This window comes from Lemur catta, chromosome 5, assembly GCF_020740605.2.
Source record: "Lemur catta isolate mLemCat1 chromosome 5, mLemCat1.pri, whole genome shotgun sequence".
Classification (NCBI taxonomy): Eukaryota; Metazoa; Chordata; class Mammalia; order Primates; family Lemuridae; genus Lemur; species Lemur catta.
In genome coordinates, this window is record NC_059132.1 from 71,676,306 (window position 1) to 71,689,446 (window position 13,141).

At 39.9% G+C, this 13,141-nt stretch overlaps 1 protein-coding gene across 3 annotated transcripts in view; it reads left to right on the forward strand.

The window, feature by feature from the left end:
* The window catches only part of ARHGAP10 (Rho GTPase activating protein 10), a 277,640-nt gene that overhangs the window by 77,545 nt on the left and 186,954 nt on the right, over positions 1–13,141 (forward strand). For all 3 annotated transcript variants that reach the window (XM_045552099.1, XM_045552100.1, XM_045552101.1), the window contains one exon: positions 12,026–12,097. In XM_045552099.1, coding sequence (XP_045408055.1) covers positions 12,026–12,097 — 72 coding nt within the window. The remainder of the gene's footprint in view (positions 1–12,025; positions 12,098–13,141) is intronic.

Here is a 13,141-nt window from a genome sequence, read left to right on the forward strand (position 1 = left end):
TCATTAAAAAAGAAAAATGAGGAAATTGGAGCTCATTGAGATGGAGTGACTTGATCCTACATCACTAAGTTGGTGACAGAGATGAAAATGGAATCTTTCTCTTATTTTCCAGTATACCTTACCTTATCTCTTTGTAATACTTAATATTTTCCCTCCACCTTTGAACATGAGTGAAATGGATATGTACCTTATAGTTGCCGTTCACCGGCAGCAGTCATGAAGAGACATGAATTTGGTTGTTATTTTTCCTGGGCTGTTTGGTCAGCTGCAGCCCCTTAATATTTCAGTCAATAAACCACATAAGGACCACTTAAGGAAGAAGTAAGAACCTTGATAGCTGTTTGAAAACCTTCCATTGAGACCTTCTGGTTAGGTCAAGAAAGTGCGAATATCAGTATCTAAAGAGTGAATACCATCATCTTGGAAGAAAATCCTGGGTACAGTGGTGGGATACCTCAAAGAAATAACGCATTTCCAGTATTCTTGGTGGCACAGAGGAAAAAAACGTGTGGGGACAACCAGATATTGGTGGCAGAGATGAAAAGCGATTCAGAAGATTTGGACTGTGGCGAAGTGTTAGAAATATCTTAACAAATGTAGTTTGCTTTTTTCTTTTTTATGTATGCACAAGAGAGATACATGATAAAAACTCTCAAAGAACTTTTTCAATAAATGTGGAAGTGCTGTGTCAGAAGCTATTACATCAAGATTTAATTAGCACTTTTTTCTTGGTAGTATGTATGTAAAATAATGGAGTGTTTTTGAGAGGGTGGCATGTTAGAGTCAATGAAAATACAGTGTTAAGTTGGCAGTGGGGATTGTTAGAGGTCCAGGGGAATACAGTGGCCATGGTAGTTGCTGGGAACATGTGGACTGTGGAAGCTGCTGCAGCCACGAGACACCTCTCAGATGCAGGGAGAAGGAGTGTGATTGCCCGGCTGTCTACAGCTGCTTCCTCACACTAGTGTGAAGGCCGTGCCTCTCACATTCTGCCTGTCTCAGTCCATTTTCTGTTGCTTATAACAGAACACCTGAAACTGGGAAATTTACAAAGAGAAGGAATTTATTTCTTATGGTTGTAGAGGCTGAAAGTCCAAGGGTGAGAGGATGCATCTGGTGAGAGCCTTCTTGCTGGTGGGGACTTTGCGGAGCACTGAGGTGGCGCAGAGCAGCACCTGGTGAGGGGCTGAGCGTGCTAGCTCAGGTCTCTCTTCTTATAAAGCCACCAGACCCACTCCTGTGATAATCCATTAATCAATTCATGAATGGACGAATCCATTCAAGAGGGAAGAGCCCTTATGATTCAGTCCCCTTTTAAGGCCCCACTGCTCAAAACTGCCACATTGGGGGTTAAGTTTCAACATGAGTCTTGGAGGGGGACAAACATTCAAATCATAGCCCTGCCTGCCACCAGTGACTGAGCACAGCAGGGACACTAAAGCAGGCTCATTCTTGGGAGACACCGAGTCTTCTGGCGGGCAGGCTTGCTGAGCCTTCCCTACAACTGCATTGCATTCTAACACACGTGCCCAGCCTGCCTGCCTTCCCTGCCTCCTTCTCCTGGGGTCAGACCTGCATCCCTGTCTGACAGATCTTCTCCAGCAGCCCCTGGATCCCTCCTCGTTTTCTCTCAGACATTTCCCTTAATAAATCATTTGTATTTCTTCTAGTGACTTTATTAGACATCTAGACACCCGTCTTGGTATCTGTTTCTTAGAGGCCCCAGACTAACACAAAAATAGACTGTTTTGAAGAAGAGATGATGTGTACCGGGTACTTAGCTTTGTCACTCATCAGTTTCTGTTATCACCGTAAGCAGGAAATGTTGCACTTGTATAGAAATGCTATTCTTTAAATTATCTAAATTTATAGGAGAATCCCCATTCATTTATAAAACCAGTATTTTTGAATGCCTACTATGAGCTAGGCAGTGTGCTAGCACCTGAGGATGCAGTGAGGAATGAGGCCCTTGTCCAAGGTGCAGGGCTCGGCTGGTGGCTACGTAGTGGAGAACGAGTTTTCAAGTCTTTCAGCCTCACAGCCCCGCTCTGTTCTCTTAGCCACTCCAGTAGGCCGTGCAACACAGAAGGGCTGGAGATTGAGTCTTTTTGTCATTGGTTAAAGTCATTCTTTTCTGCACATTTCTTTATCTAACCTTCCTTCTCGCTCTTTCTCTTATTTTCTTGATTCAACAGTTTACCTTATTATGCATGAGGTTTTATTTCTAGCTGAATAATACCATTCACTCCAGAAACTAAAATTTTCTCTCGTTTAAAACTAAACAACATTTCCAATTCTGTCTCATGATACTGTCTCATACTTCTGTGGGATTTTTATTCCCTCTCATGATGTTCTGCCCAAGTATTTATTTTGTTTAAAAAATAGAAGCTAAGTCCTTATTGTCCCTCATGCACAGAGAGGAAAAAAGATCAAGGTTAAATATCTGCATATCCTTATTAGGCTAAATTATTCTTTATATACCCAATAGTTTTGTTTTAAGATTTCCATTTTTTTTCCTAAGCATAATTAAAAAAAAATCTTTACTGGTAGAGTCGTTTGATTTTCTTCATTTCTTTTTCTTTTTAAATTTTATTTTTTAGAGACAGGGTCTTTCTCTGTCACCCAGGTTGGAGTGCAGTGGTGTGATCATAGCTCACTGCAACCTTGAACTCCTCGGCTAAGCAATGATCCTCCCACCTTGGCTTCCCAAAGCACTGGGATTACAGGTGTGAGCTACCATGCCTAGCCTGATTTAAATAATCTGAGTAAAATCGTCACTTTCTTCTTTCAGCACTAGCTTTTGGAGAGGGGATGGGCAAACTCTAAGATATGTATTCATGGAAGGTATTAAGGGAGTCTTAAACGTTGGTGATATATTGACCTAACTTTTTTTGGGAGGGCCAGGTCGAAGGCAGATAGTCAGGGCATTAAGTTAGAGACTAAAAGTTGTCAGAACTTCAGCTCCAATGCCCTTGTTTTATTATGTTTCAAGCTATTCAGGGTTCAGGATTGAAGGCTGATAAAAAAAATTCTTACTGGGGAGTTTTTTTTTTTTGGATTTCTGAATGAAAGAAGTGTGGTAATTGAACTAGTGAATTTGCAATACATATTTTACAAATAATGGTTCCTAGGCTAATAAGTGAGACTGCTATGGTCTGAAAACAATCCGGCATTCCAGGAACCATTTCGTACTAATTGGCTCCTAATTTTCAAGTTTAAACCCCGTAGAGTTAATTTATAGCACCTCTGCACCTATGTCTCAGAGCTTTGTATATAGGTTCATTAAAATCTCACTAGTTCTTAACTAGTGAGTTAGAGCTATTACCACCATAAAATTTAACTTAGATTTCATATTATATTTTCTACCAGGAGGATTATATTAGCTTGAGCTGCACTTAAAAATAAAATATCATTCAGGGATTTGTTTGGAAATTAAAAATGGCTGCAAGTGTGATATCCCCTTTTTTACTTGTGTTAAGTAGGCAGGGATCAAATATTATTCCATCTTTGTAGTTGAGAATATTCAGGTAACAAAAGGAAATTGTTTTTTTTTTTTTTGTGGTCTAAAAATACAGCTAGTTAAGACAGAGCTCAAATGAGAACATGTTGGCCTCCCATTTTTCACTGCTGCAGGGCTCTTTTAGCAAAATTGATGGTGAAACATTTTCCTTCTTTTGTCAACATCACAGTCTTTTGTCTCTGTTCTTTCAGCTATTAAAAAAAAATGGGAGGACTTTATTGGCCATTTTAATCTTTGTATTAAAACTTGAGCCTAGATTGATGGTGGAAGGTATAGTACAGGGAGAGAGACTGGCTAGATGAAGAAAGAGGTACCAAAGGGTGAGTGTGGAGGGAGAGTAATGTAATTAATAATAAGTCGGTTTAATCAGGGGGAAAATCTTGTGTACTGAGAAGGATAGTGCTGAAAGCATTTTGACAAGATTGTTTATAAGGTTCTGAAATTTTAAAAAATATTAAGGCTGTATTAGCCTGGATTCTCAATTGCAAGCACTAGCTATTCTGTACAAAAAGGGAATTTATTAAAGAAAATTAGGTCTCTTGCAGTATCTTTAGAAGATTTTTGGGAACCAGGAATGATGCCCAGGCTGCACCACAGAACTGGCTGAAGACGCTGCTATCGTGCTATTGCCATTGGTTGTGGACACTGTAGTTTGTACCAGCAACAACACTGCCCCTGGTGGCCATTGGTAGAACTGCTGCCTCTGGAAATAGGGGTTGCTGCTACCTCACCCGAATCTGTTTTCCTCGTTCTTTTGAAGTACTAGCTTTCAAATCAGTCTAGGGTGGGAGGGTCTGATTAATGGCATTCTGGCCGTGTGCCATTACCTTACTGCAAGATGGCTGGGAAAGCTGGTGTCTGTCATTTTGGGCTTTTATGGTGGGAGGTGGGCTGTGCCTCATTAGGTAGGAGAATTCCTCAAACTTAGGAAGGGATTTCAAGTGCTGGGTAGCCCCAAAGGACAGATATCCACTACTTATAAAATATGTGTCTGATTATAAGATAGTATCATTTTCTCAAGAGAAAATTAAGCACAATGTAATTTTTTTTAGACAACTTGAATGTGTATGCTTTTAGGTATGTATATGTGTTAATATGTTTGCTAGATAATCAGATGTTTACTTTCATTGTGTAGTTGATTAAATACATGTCCATATTCTAAAATTAAATAATATATGAAATCAGCGTATACTTTAGGAATATTTTTCCCACTTATTTCATGAAAAAGTTATCCCAACTCTTGACACTTTTGATATTAGTATGTTCGTCACAGACACATTATGAATTTTTTGGCACAGTTTTTCAGAGCATGGGTGGCCACATGTCTGACTTCTTTGGTATATGTAATAGCACCTTTAAAAATCTTTCTAATGCTTTCATTGGAAATTGTATCTCAAGCCACAAGTACCTATTAGTCCATTTTGACACTCTGTTTTAAAAACTTATCCCGGAGATGTGTGTTCATGTTTTTAATTTAACCACTGACTTTATTCCTTTTAAAGTGATCTTTAGAAAAATACTGAATACAAAATTTTGAGCTCGTCCTCAGAGTGATAACTAAATCTCTTACATTTCTTAGCTTCCTCTTGTTTTTGTAACTCAGTCCTGTTTGTGATCTCTGAGGATCTGCAACTAGATGTCATTGGAGCTGTTGGAGGCTAAGATTCCTCAAACAGTTCTTTTTTGATAAAAATAATGGAAAGTGCACTCCTTGAGAAGACTGTCCCTTTTTTTCTGAGGAACCATTTTGGGAAGAATACTCCTTAAGTTCGTATATATTAATATATATGGGATAATTCCTTGACACAATTTCTCAAGGTTCTGCTTCAAGGAAAAGTAAGGATTATGTCTTTGCTGAGTGGTTTCTTTGCTGTTATTCTTGACGTTGGAATCGGAACATAGAGTTTTCCCCCCAGTCTAATGAAATGGGAAATATCTGGAAGGTCATGGGAGAAAATTGTGGGACTTGTCCTTTGCTTTCCAATTATGCATTCCTCTGGGGTCAAAAACACTTGGAATCCAGGCTTAAAATAATGAGGGCTGTGGGGAACAGACATCCTTCCTTCTGATTCATTATACTCAGTCTGTCCTTGTTAGCGCTGAGTAAAGTAGAAGGACATAATTTATTACTAATACCCACTTATTCACTGTTTTGCCTAGACAGAGACTTGAAAAAATTGTTATTAAAGATATCATAGGATGTCATTACACTTTTGTTGCCTTTTTACCGAGTATGGGTTTCCAGCCCTAAGTCCTATCTTAGGCCATCAGAACTTACTTAGCCTTTGATCTCCTAGGGTGGGAGAAATTTAAAGTTGCTGTCGTGGTTCCTACTCACAGAAGAGTGATTCTCTGCTGGTCAGTTGTTACTTTTCACAGATTTCTTAGCTCTAGCTTGAACTGTAGAGGTAGATTAAGATAAAATCCTAACTTTCCTTTTTAGACATTTAAGATCCCTACATCCAAATGTCTAATGAAAAGGGATTTCAGACTTGAACAGTTGTGGGAAGAATTTTAATCCTCCACACCGTTACATAATAATTTTGTTCTTTTACTTTGAATTGTGATGTTCTCATGGCTTCTGTAGTTTGCCATTGTAGCACGATGAGGCAACATGGAAACGTAGTTTGCACTTCTGCTTCTCCCAACTCATTTAGAATCCCAGAGTCATAGAGATAGATAGGACCTCAGAGGTCTCCTAGGCCAGTGTTCTCCCAGTGCAGGAACGTGTGATAGAGTTTTCCTGGACATTGGTCATCTAGCCTCTGCTTGTTTAAGAGGAAGGAGCTAGAGGTCACTACCTCACCAGACAGACTGTACCATTGTAGTTCTTACGAGTTCCTGTTGTTAGCAAACCTCAAACTACCTCTCTGCAGCTTCTACCCATTAAACCTGGCTTTGCTCTCTTTAAGCAAATCAGAATGATTTTTTTCCTTCTCTAATGCACTACCCATTTAAATATTTAAATCCAGCTTTAAGTGTCCCAATAAATCTTCTCTTCCTCCCCACTCCCATTAAACACTTCCTTTTTTTCCCCCCTTCCTCCTAAGCCTTTTTTTAGCATTCTGATCACATTCCTGCTTTACCCTGGTTAGAAATGTCTCTCTTAAAATGTGGTGACCATGCTATTGAGATAGGTTCTGATCTGCTGGGATGCAGTTGGGTGTTTACCTGGTCTGAGCAATGTGTGTGACCTGTATATGTTCCTTATCTTAAGGCTGAATTTGTGGCTCCTTTGATTCATGATGAACTTTCAGTTAACTAAAATTTTTAGGGGCTTTAAGCCCATTATTAAATTTACATAAACTGTTCTTAAGACAGAATTTACACCTGAGCAATTACCTTTCAGCATCCTGTAGATTGCTTATCCCAGGCAAATCCTGTGGCACTACTTTTGAGTCCCTCTTTTCAGCTTGAGAACTACTTGGGCTGATTCTCTTAGCCAACATTCCACCTTACCTCCCGACTTCTGGTCAGTGACAAATAAGGTAAATGTATATTTTTAAAAAATAAAAGATAAGAGTCAGTATAACATTTTATGCCATGATACTAAAGATGGTTCTCTTAGGGGGGGTTTGGCAAACTCTAGCCCATGGGCCAGGTCTACCTTGCCTCCTGTTTTGGTAAAGAAAGTTCTGTTGGAACAGACCTGCACCCATTTGTTCACACACTGTTTATGGCTGCTTTTGTGCTACAGTGGCAAAGGTGAGTAGTTGCAACTGAGGCTTCATGGCTGCAAAGCTGAATTAATGATAAATATTAATTAACATCGATTAATTATTAACTAATAAACATCATTAGTTAATAATCCAGGCAATCTGGCCTTTTATAGGAAAAGTTGGGTGACTCCTGCTGTAAGGAAAGAGCAACTGATTAATGGACATACTTTATGTTCATGTTAGCTGCCTTTTGCTTCTAAGCAAGGCTATCCAAAATCCTTTCCAAGGATTATTGGCAAAGGTATTTTGTGACTTCTTAGCTAGTTCAAGTATTTTATGGGAACAAATATGGTTATGTAATTTTATATGTGTGGTTATAAAATCACATTCTATATTTGCTCTCTTTCTTATCTGACTGATTTCTAATATGTGAGTGTTTGAAAGCTTTCTCAATATTATTACTTAAGCTGTCTCTCTGATACAGAGAAACTGTCATCACCATAAATTGCTTTTAGAGTTTTAGGGGCAGTTGTAGCTTTGGTATTCATTTGCCTCTGGGGAAGAAGAATCATGTTTTGGCATTAGAAAACATCAGTAACGTTTACTACTAACAAATATTATATAGTATTTCTGTGAAATTATAAAAGGAACTGAGAGATTCCATGGAATCTCCAATCTATTTTGAGAAAAGGAAGAAAACAATTCTTTTTCCTTAACCAACATTGCCTTATTGAAATGTTTAGTGGCTGCTTTATTCTTTTGTTCTTAAATAGAACTTTTTACGTTTGGTGCAGAAGTTACAAAATTGGACTTTCCTAAAGAAGAAAACTTGTAATGAATTTTAAGCTTTTAAAAGTAGTTTTATTCAAAAACTTTTTAAATCGAAGAGTTGGATTTAGCGTTATCTGTCACAACTACATCTTTCCTTGTTTTGGAAATTTGCTTATTGGCCTGCAGACAGTAAGGCAGAAACCCTTATGTTCCTTCCCTACACTGGTGTTAGCCCTTGGAGGTCAGGTGGATACTTCATCAAATTAATTCTCCAAATGAAGCACAAATATCATGACCCAAAATTGTTCTTGTGTAATCTTTGGGGCCTGGTCCTTTTTGTGAAGGACAAGTCAGTGTTCACCCCAGAGGATGGAGTATTGGAGTTCTTATTTTAAAAGGCTTTCATATGTCCATGTTTTGATGCCTACTTCGAGCATTTTCTGAGCATTTCCCAGGTTCCATTCTGATGGGTGATAGAGATCGGCTGATAGTTCTAGCTTCCTTCTGTGATCCTCTCTGACATCTTCATCTCCTTTAGGGATGCTGAACTGTTTGTAGTCTATGCCCTAAAATTGCTGTTTTCTCCTATGTGGAGAGCCTTTCTTTCACTCTTAGGCTTTGCCCAGAGAACTTCCCCCCAATATGAAGCTCAGCTCTGTGTGATCTCAGGAAGTCTTCTCTTCCCAGGGGGCTCCCCGCTCTGTTCCCCAATAGCTCTGTGCAGCTTGTCAACACTTCACATACCACATCATATTGTGCTGACGTGTTTACATCTCTTGGAAACACTCTCACCCAGGATGAACCCAGCTGCCCACTTTCTCCCTTTCTTGCTGGAGAAAATCCCATAGCGAGGTAGGAAAGTGTCTTTGTAAACTCTTGCTCACCTGTCCCCAAGGGCCTTCGGCCCTGCCCAGGAATGTTCATGTTTCTCTAGGATACGTTCTATCCTCTGTTCGTAATGATTCTTTGATTCATTCTCTTCTCTATTCAGACCTCTTCCCATGCCCAAACTCTCTGTAAGTGACCTTGTCTTGTTCTTCCTGGAAAAAATAACCATCTGGTAGCAACTCCCTCAGCTTTTTTTCATGAAGTCTGCAAATCCATTGGTATTGGCACTTGTTTTCTCCTTCCCTTCCTGTTACAAGGAGGGAAGGAGTTTACTCCTGTGGCAGGCCGACCCTCCACGTGCGGCCAACATCCCATCTCTTTCCACATTACAGACTCTGAGCCATCTTTTCTGCATCTCTCACATGGGCATTTAGATGCTCTCATCTCTTATGTACCGATCTTCCATCTTAAAAGAAAAAAAGAAACATGCCTTCACTTTACTGCGAGTTCCCTTTCAGCAGTCATCCTCTCTGTCTGCTGCCCGTTGTGGTCATCCTTCTGAAGAAGGGCTGTGCCTCCAGATGTTCTCACCTTTCAGTCACAGATCGACTCCAGCTCAGCTCTTTCTCTCACCTTTCCGTGGATGTTGCGGAGGTCATTCCTTCTTTAACCCCTCTGCAGCGCACATAGCTGACCCCTTTCTTTCATCCAGCACTCTGGGAGCTTCTCCCCAGTCCCACTGCCATCTTTTCCTCCTGATCTTCCGTTTTCTGATCTAGGTGCTTGGTCTGGGACGTTTTCTTTCTTTTTTTTCTACCACATCCTACCTATCTGCTTTCATGACTTCAAACCCCATCTACTAGCTGATGACGGTGAAATTCCTCTCTCTCTGATCTAGATTTGTAGGCTGTGTACCTAATATTTCTGACAACCTGTTTTACTGAGATCTTGGGGGTCTCAGCATCTCAGATTTAACTTGAGCCCTTAGTGTGTGATGTTAGCTGCTTTTCCTCCAGAATGTCTTGTTTCAACAAACAATATTCTTATCTGTCCAGTTGTTCATGCCAGAAATCTTGGAGTGATCCTGGAAATCTCTATCCTTTTCTACATTTGGTCCATCACCCATCATTTGGATTCCATCTGCAAACATCTCTCAAATCCGTTCACTTCATTGTTCCTCATGCTGCAGCCGTCCTGGCCTCTTGACGTTTCCTGGAATGCTTAAACTCCTTTTCACCTTCATCCTTTCCTCCGCTGGTATCAGGCTGGAAACAGTTTCCCTTGCTTTTTGCACTGTGGATTCCTTCTCATCTTTCAGGTCTTAGCTTTAATGTCTCGACTTTGGTGTGAGCACATTTCTCCTTATGCCTCTTCTAATCAATTCCTCACCACACCCCCCTTTTTCCCCCATTGGAAGGAATTACTAGAGTTTGTAATTATACATTTTTCCTTAGGTGTCTGTGTGGTCAGCCTATGTTTTTCCTACTAAACGGTAATTTCCACCAGGACAGGGGTCTGTGTTTGTTTTGCTTGTGTTTGTCCCCATGACCTTATATTGGATGCTCAGCAAACACTTGTTTTGTGAAATACGCAATTTACTCAGATGGCTACTTGGAGTGGAGAAGTGGTCCATTTGGTACTCTTATTGCAGTAGTGCATGGCGGTTAAGCCTGGGCTCAGACTTACGTGATTTTGATTCCCTGTTCCTGCCTTCTGTGAACTTGAGCAGTTACTGGCCTCTGTGATCCCAGCATGTAATGCGAGGCTGACTTCTTTCTCGAGCGTGCCACCCTTCACGGAAGATTTACTAATGTGGCTTTGTTCAGGAACACGAGTAGGCCAGATCTAGATGTGGAACCTTAGGAAGTGACACGGGTACTCATATAAAATGTGCCTTAAATTAATTTGTGAGACATTATGTATAAATTGGATCACCATGAACATGTATGGCAGAACTTCTGTATCTGCTTTGCCAAGGGGAACTTGGAGCATTCTATATTATTTGGGTGGTCAGGATTCCTGTCGTGGGGGGCTTGGTCCCTGCTCTGTTCTTTAGGATGTAGGACTTTCTGGTTTGCCAGTATTGTAGATGACATGGTCTAACATGTAGAGAGAATAAAATGAATGTATTTTGAAAATGATCCCTTTCCCCTGGCCAGTTGCTGCTCTTAATTCATTCTTTTAGATCTCTGTGGCTTGAGCTCTTTTACACCCAAGTAACATATTATCCAGGTGGGAGTGGGTGTAACCCAAGGTCCAGCCTGGGGTAGAAAGTTCACACTCTGCGCATCTTGAATGTGGGCACAGTCCTGTGCGTTGAGTGTTCCCTACCCTACAGTATGAACAGTCTCTTTAGGAGAAACCTCACGTAGTGAAACACTGCTAAGGAGCCTTTGGTTAAATTAAGAATCATTTCCTATTCCAAGTCACTTATTATTTCTGTAATTTTAAGCTTAGATTTTTTGGGGGCGCCTTCATAGAGAGATGGCACATTCTTGCATAGTATTATTGCAATTTTCTTTTGTCTTCTGGATATTTCTATTCTGGAAAATAGAGGGTGAGAAGCCACTACTCAACAACATACTGTTGTTAAGTATGTTCTCCTTAGGTGACAATTCCCTTTTATTTGCATCTTTAGCATTTTGTGGCTTAACATGAAAAGCCCCAAACCAGTGTCAGAAATGAACGTGGCTGTGGTTGGAGTTTGTGCGTGGCTCCTCTTGTGTCTGCCCTCCCTTGTGTAATGTTTGCCAGTACACCCCAGTGTTTGCTGTGACTTTTTCATGATCCTCCAGTGGTTGTACTCTGCTGATAGACCTTTAATCCTTATGAAGAATTCTCAGTAATGAACAGCAGACTGGTTGCATTTGAATAAGTAGCTCTTTACATAATGTAGTCTGATTACCAATAAAGGAATGTAATTGAATTTTAAATTTCTGAGGAGGGGGAGGAAAAAACAATCTCAAACAGAAGTGTTCTGTTAATGATTGTGATAGACCCCTTTGTTGGGTGTGGGGGCTGCGTTGCACATTTCCCTGGCCGTCTGCCCTACCTCCTCTTCCCTGAAAATATTTATGGAGTTCTAGTGCTTTAATAAGTTGAGAAGGGATTGGCAGGGTGAGATAAAGTGGTTAAATGTGTTGTTCATTTTATTTCTGGGTGGAGTGGAAGAGGGAAATGAAATACTAATTTTTTCCCTTTTGGAAACCTAACACTGTGCTCTTTTGTTATCACTCTTGTTCTCTAGGCATTAAGTGTAACTGAAACCCTGATTAAACCCTTGGAAAAATTCAGAAAAGAGCAACTTGGAGCCGTAAAGGTTTGTGTCTAATTTGAGTATTCTTGTAAACAGAAAATGTGAATGCCTCTGTTGCTTCATTGTACATTATATTCACATTTGGCAGCTTTGAAGGAGATGCTGGAGCAAACCATCTGTTGTTTTGTGTTTTAAATATGCTTTTTCCCCTTTAGGGGATATGGGATTGAAAACAAAACAAAAACACCTGGACAGGGTAGTAAAACCTCTAGTAATCTTCTTTGGCTACACCTTTCCGTACAGAGTTTTAAAAATATCTTTAACCAAACAACACATTTACTCTGAACAGAAGGATCTTATCACTGCAGGCAGTGCGGTTATTTCCATGCACACCTCTGTTTTATGGGGGAGTGCGGCATTATGATAGTGCTTAAGATTAGAGGTGCTGCTATGGCACGATGTCAGTGAAACTAGGAAGAGAATATTAAGTTACTGGGATGTAATTTCCTTCCATTTAACACAAACGTATTGAGCTTCTACTATGTGCCAATATTGTTACAGTATTGTGTATAGTATAGTACTATGCTGGTTATTCAAAGATAAGTGAATCGTAGGTTCTGCACTCAGGGGTCTGGGGTTTAGCCATGATTTCCAGGAATAATGCAGTGCTTTTGCCACAGGGAGCCTAGGATATATTTAGCAACTTCTAAAGTTTGCCATCAGAACTTTGAAATTATCCCAGAGAAATAATTTCCACCAATGTTGCTTGAATTTTGAGTATGTACTTGAGGGAGAAAAAGTAACATTTGCATGATGTTGACCATTTTTGGCTTGGCCCAAGGAGAAGAGAATAACATCAATTTTAAGTAGAGAGGAGAGTTTTTATATTTGTATCTTTTTTCCCCCCCCTCCACATGGCTGGGATTGTGAAATTTTTTCTTTATCTTCCTAAAAGAAACTATTCAAATCTCTTGGTACAAATAAACATTACAGCCTCAATAGCTGTAACTACACAGATGAACTCAAAGAGTTCTAGCTTTTTGGTTGCTGTTTACAGGATTATTTCTCCTTTAAGTGATTAGTTAAAATATTAAACATTTCTTTTTG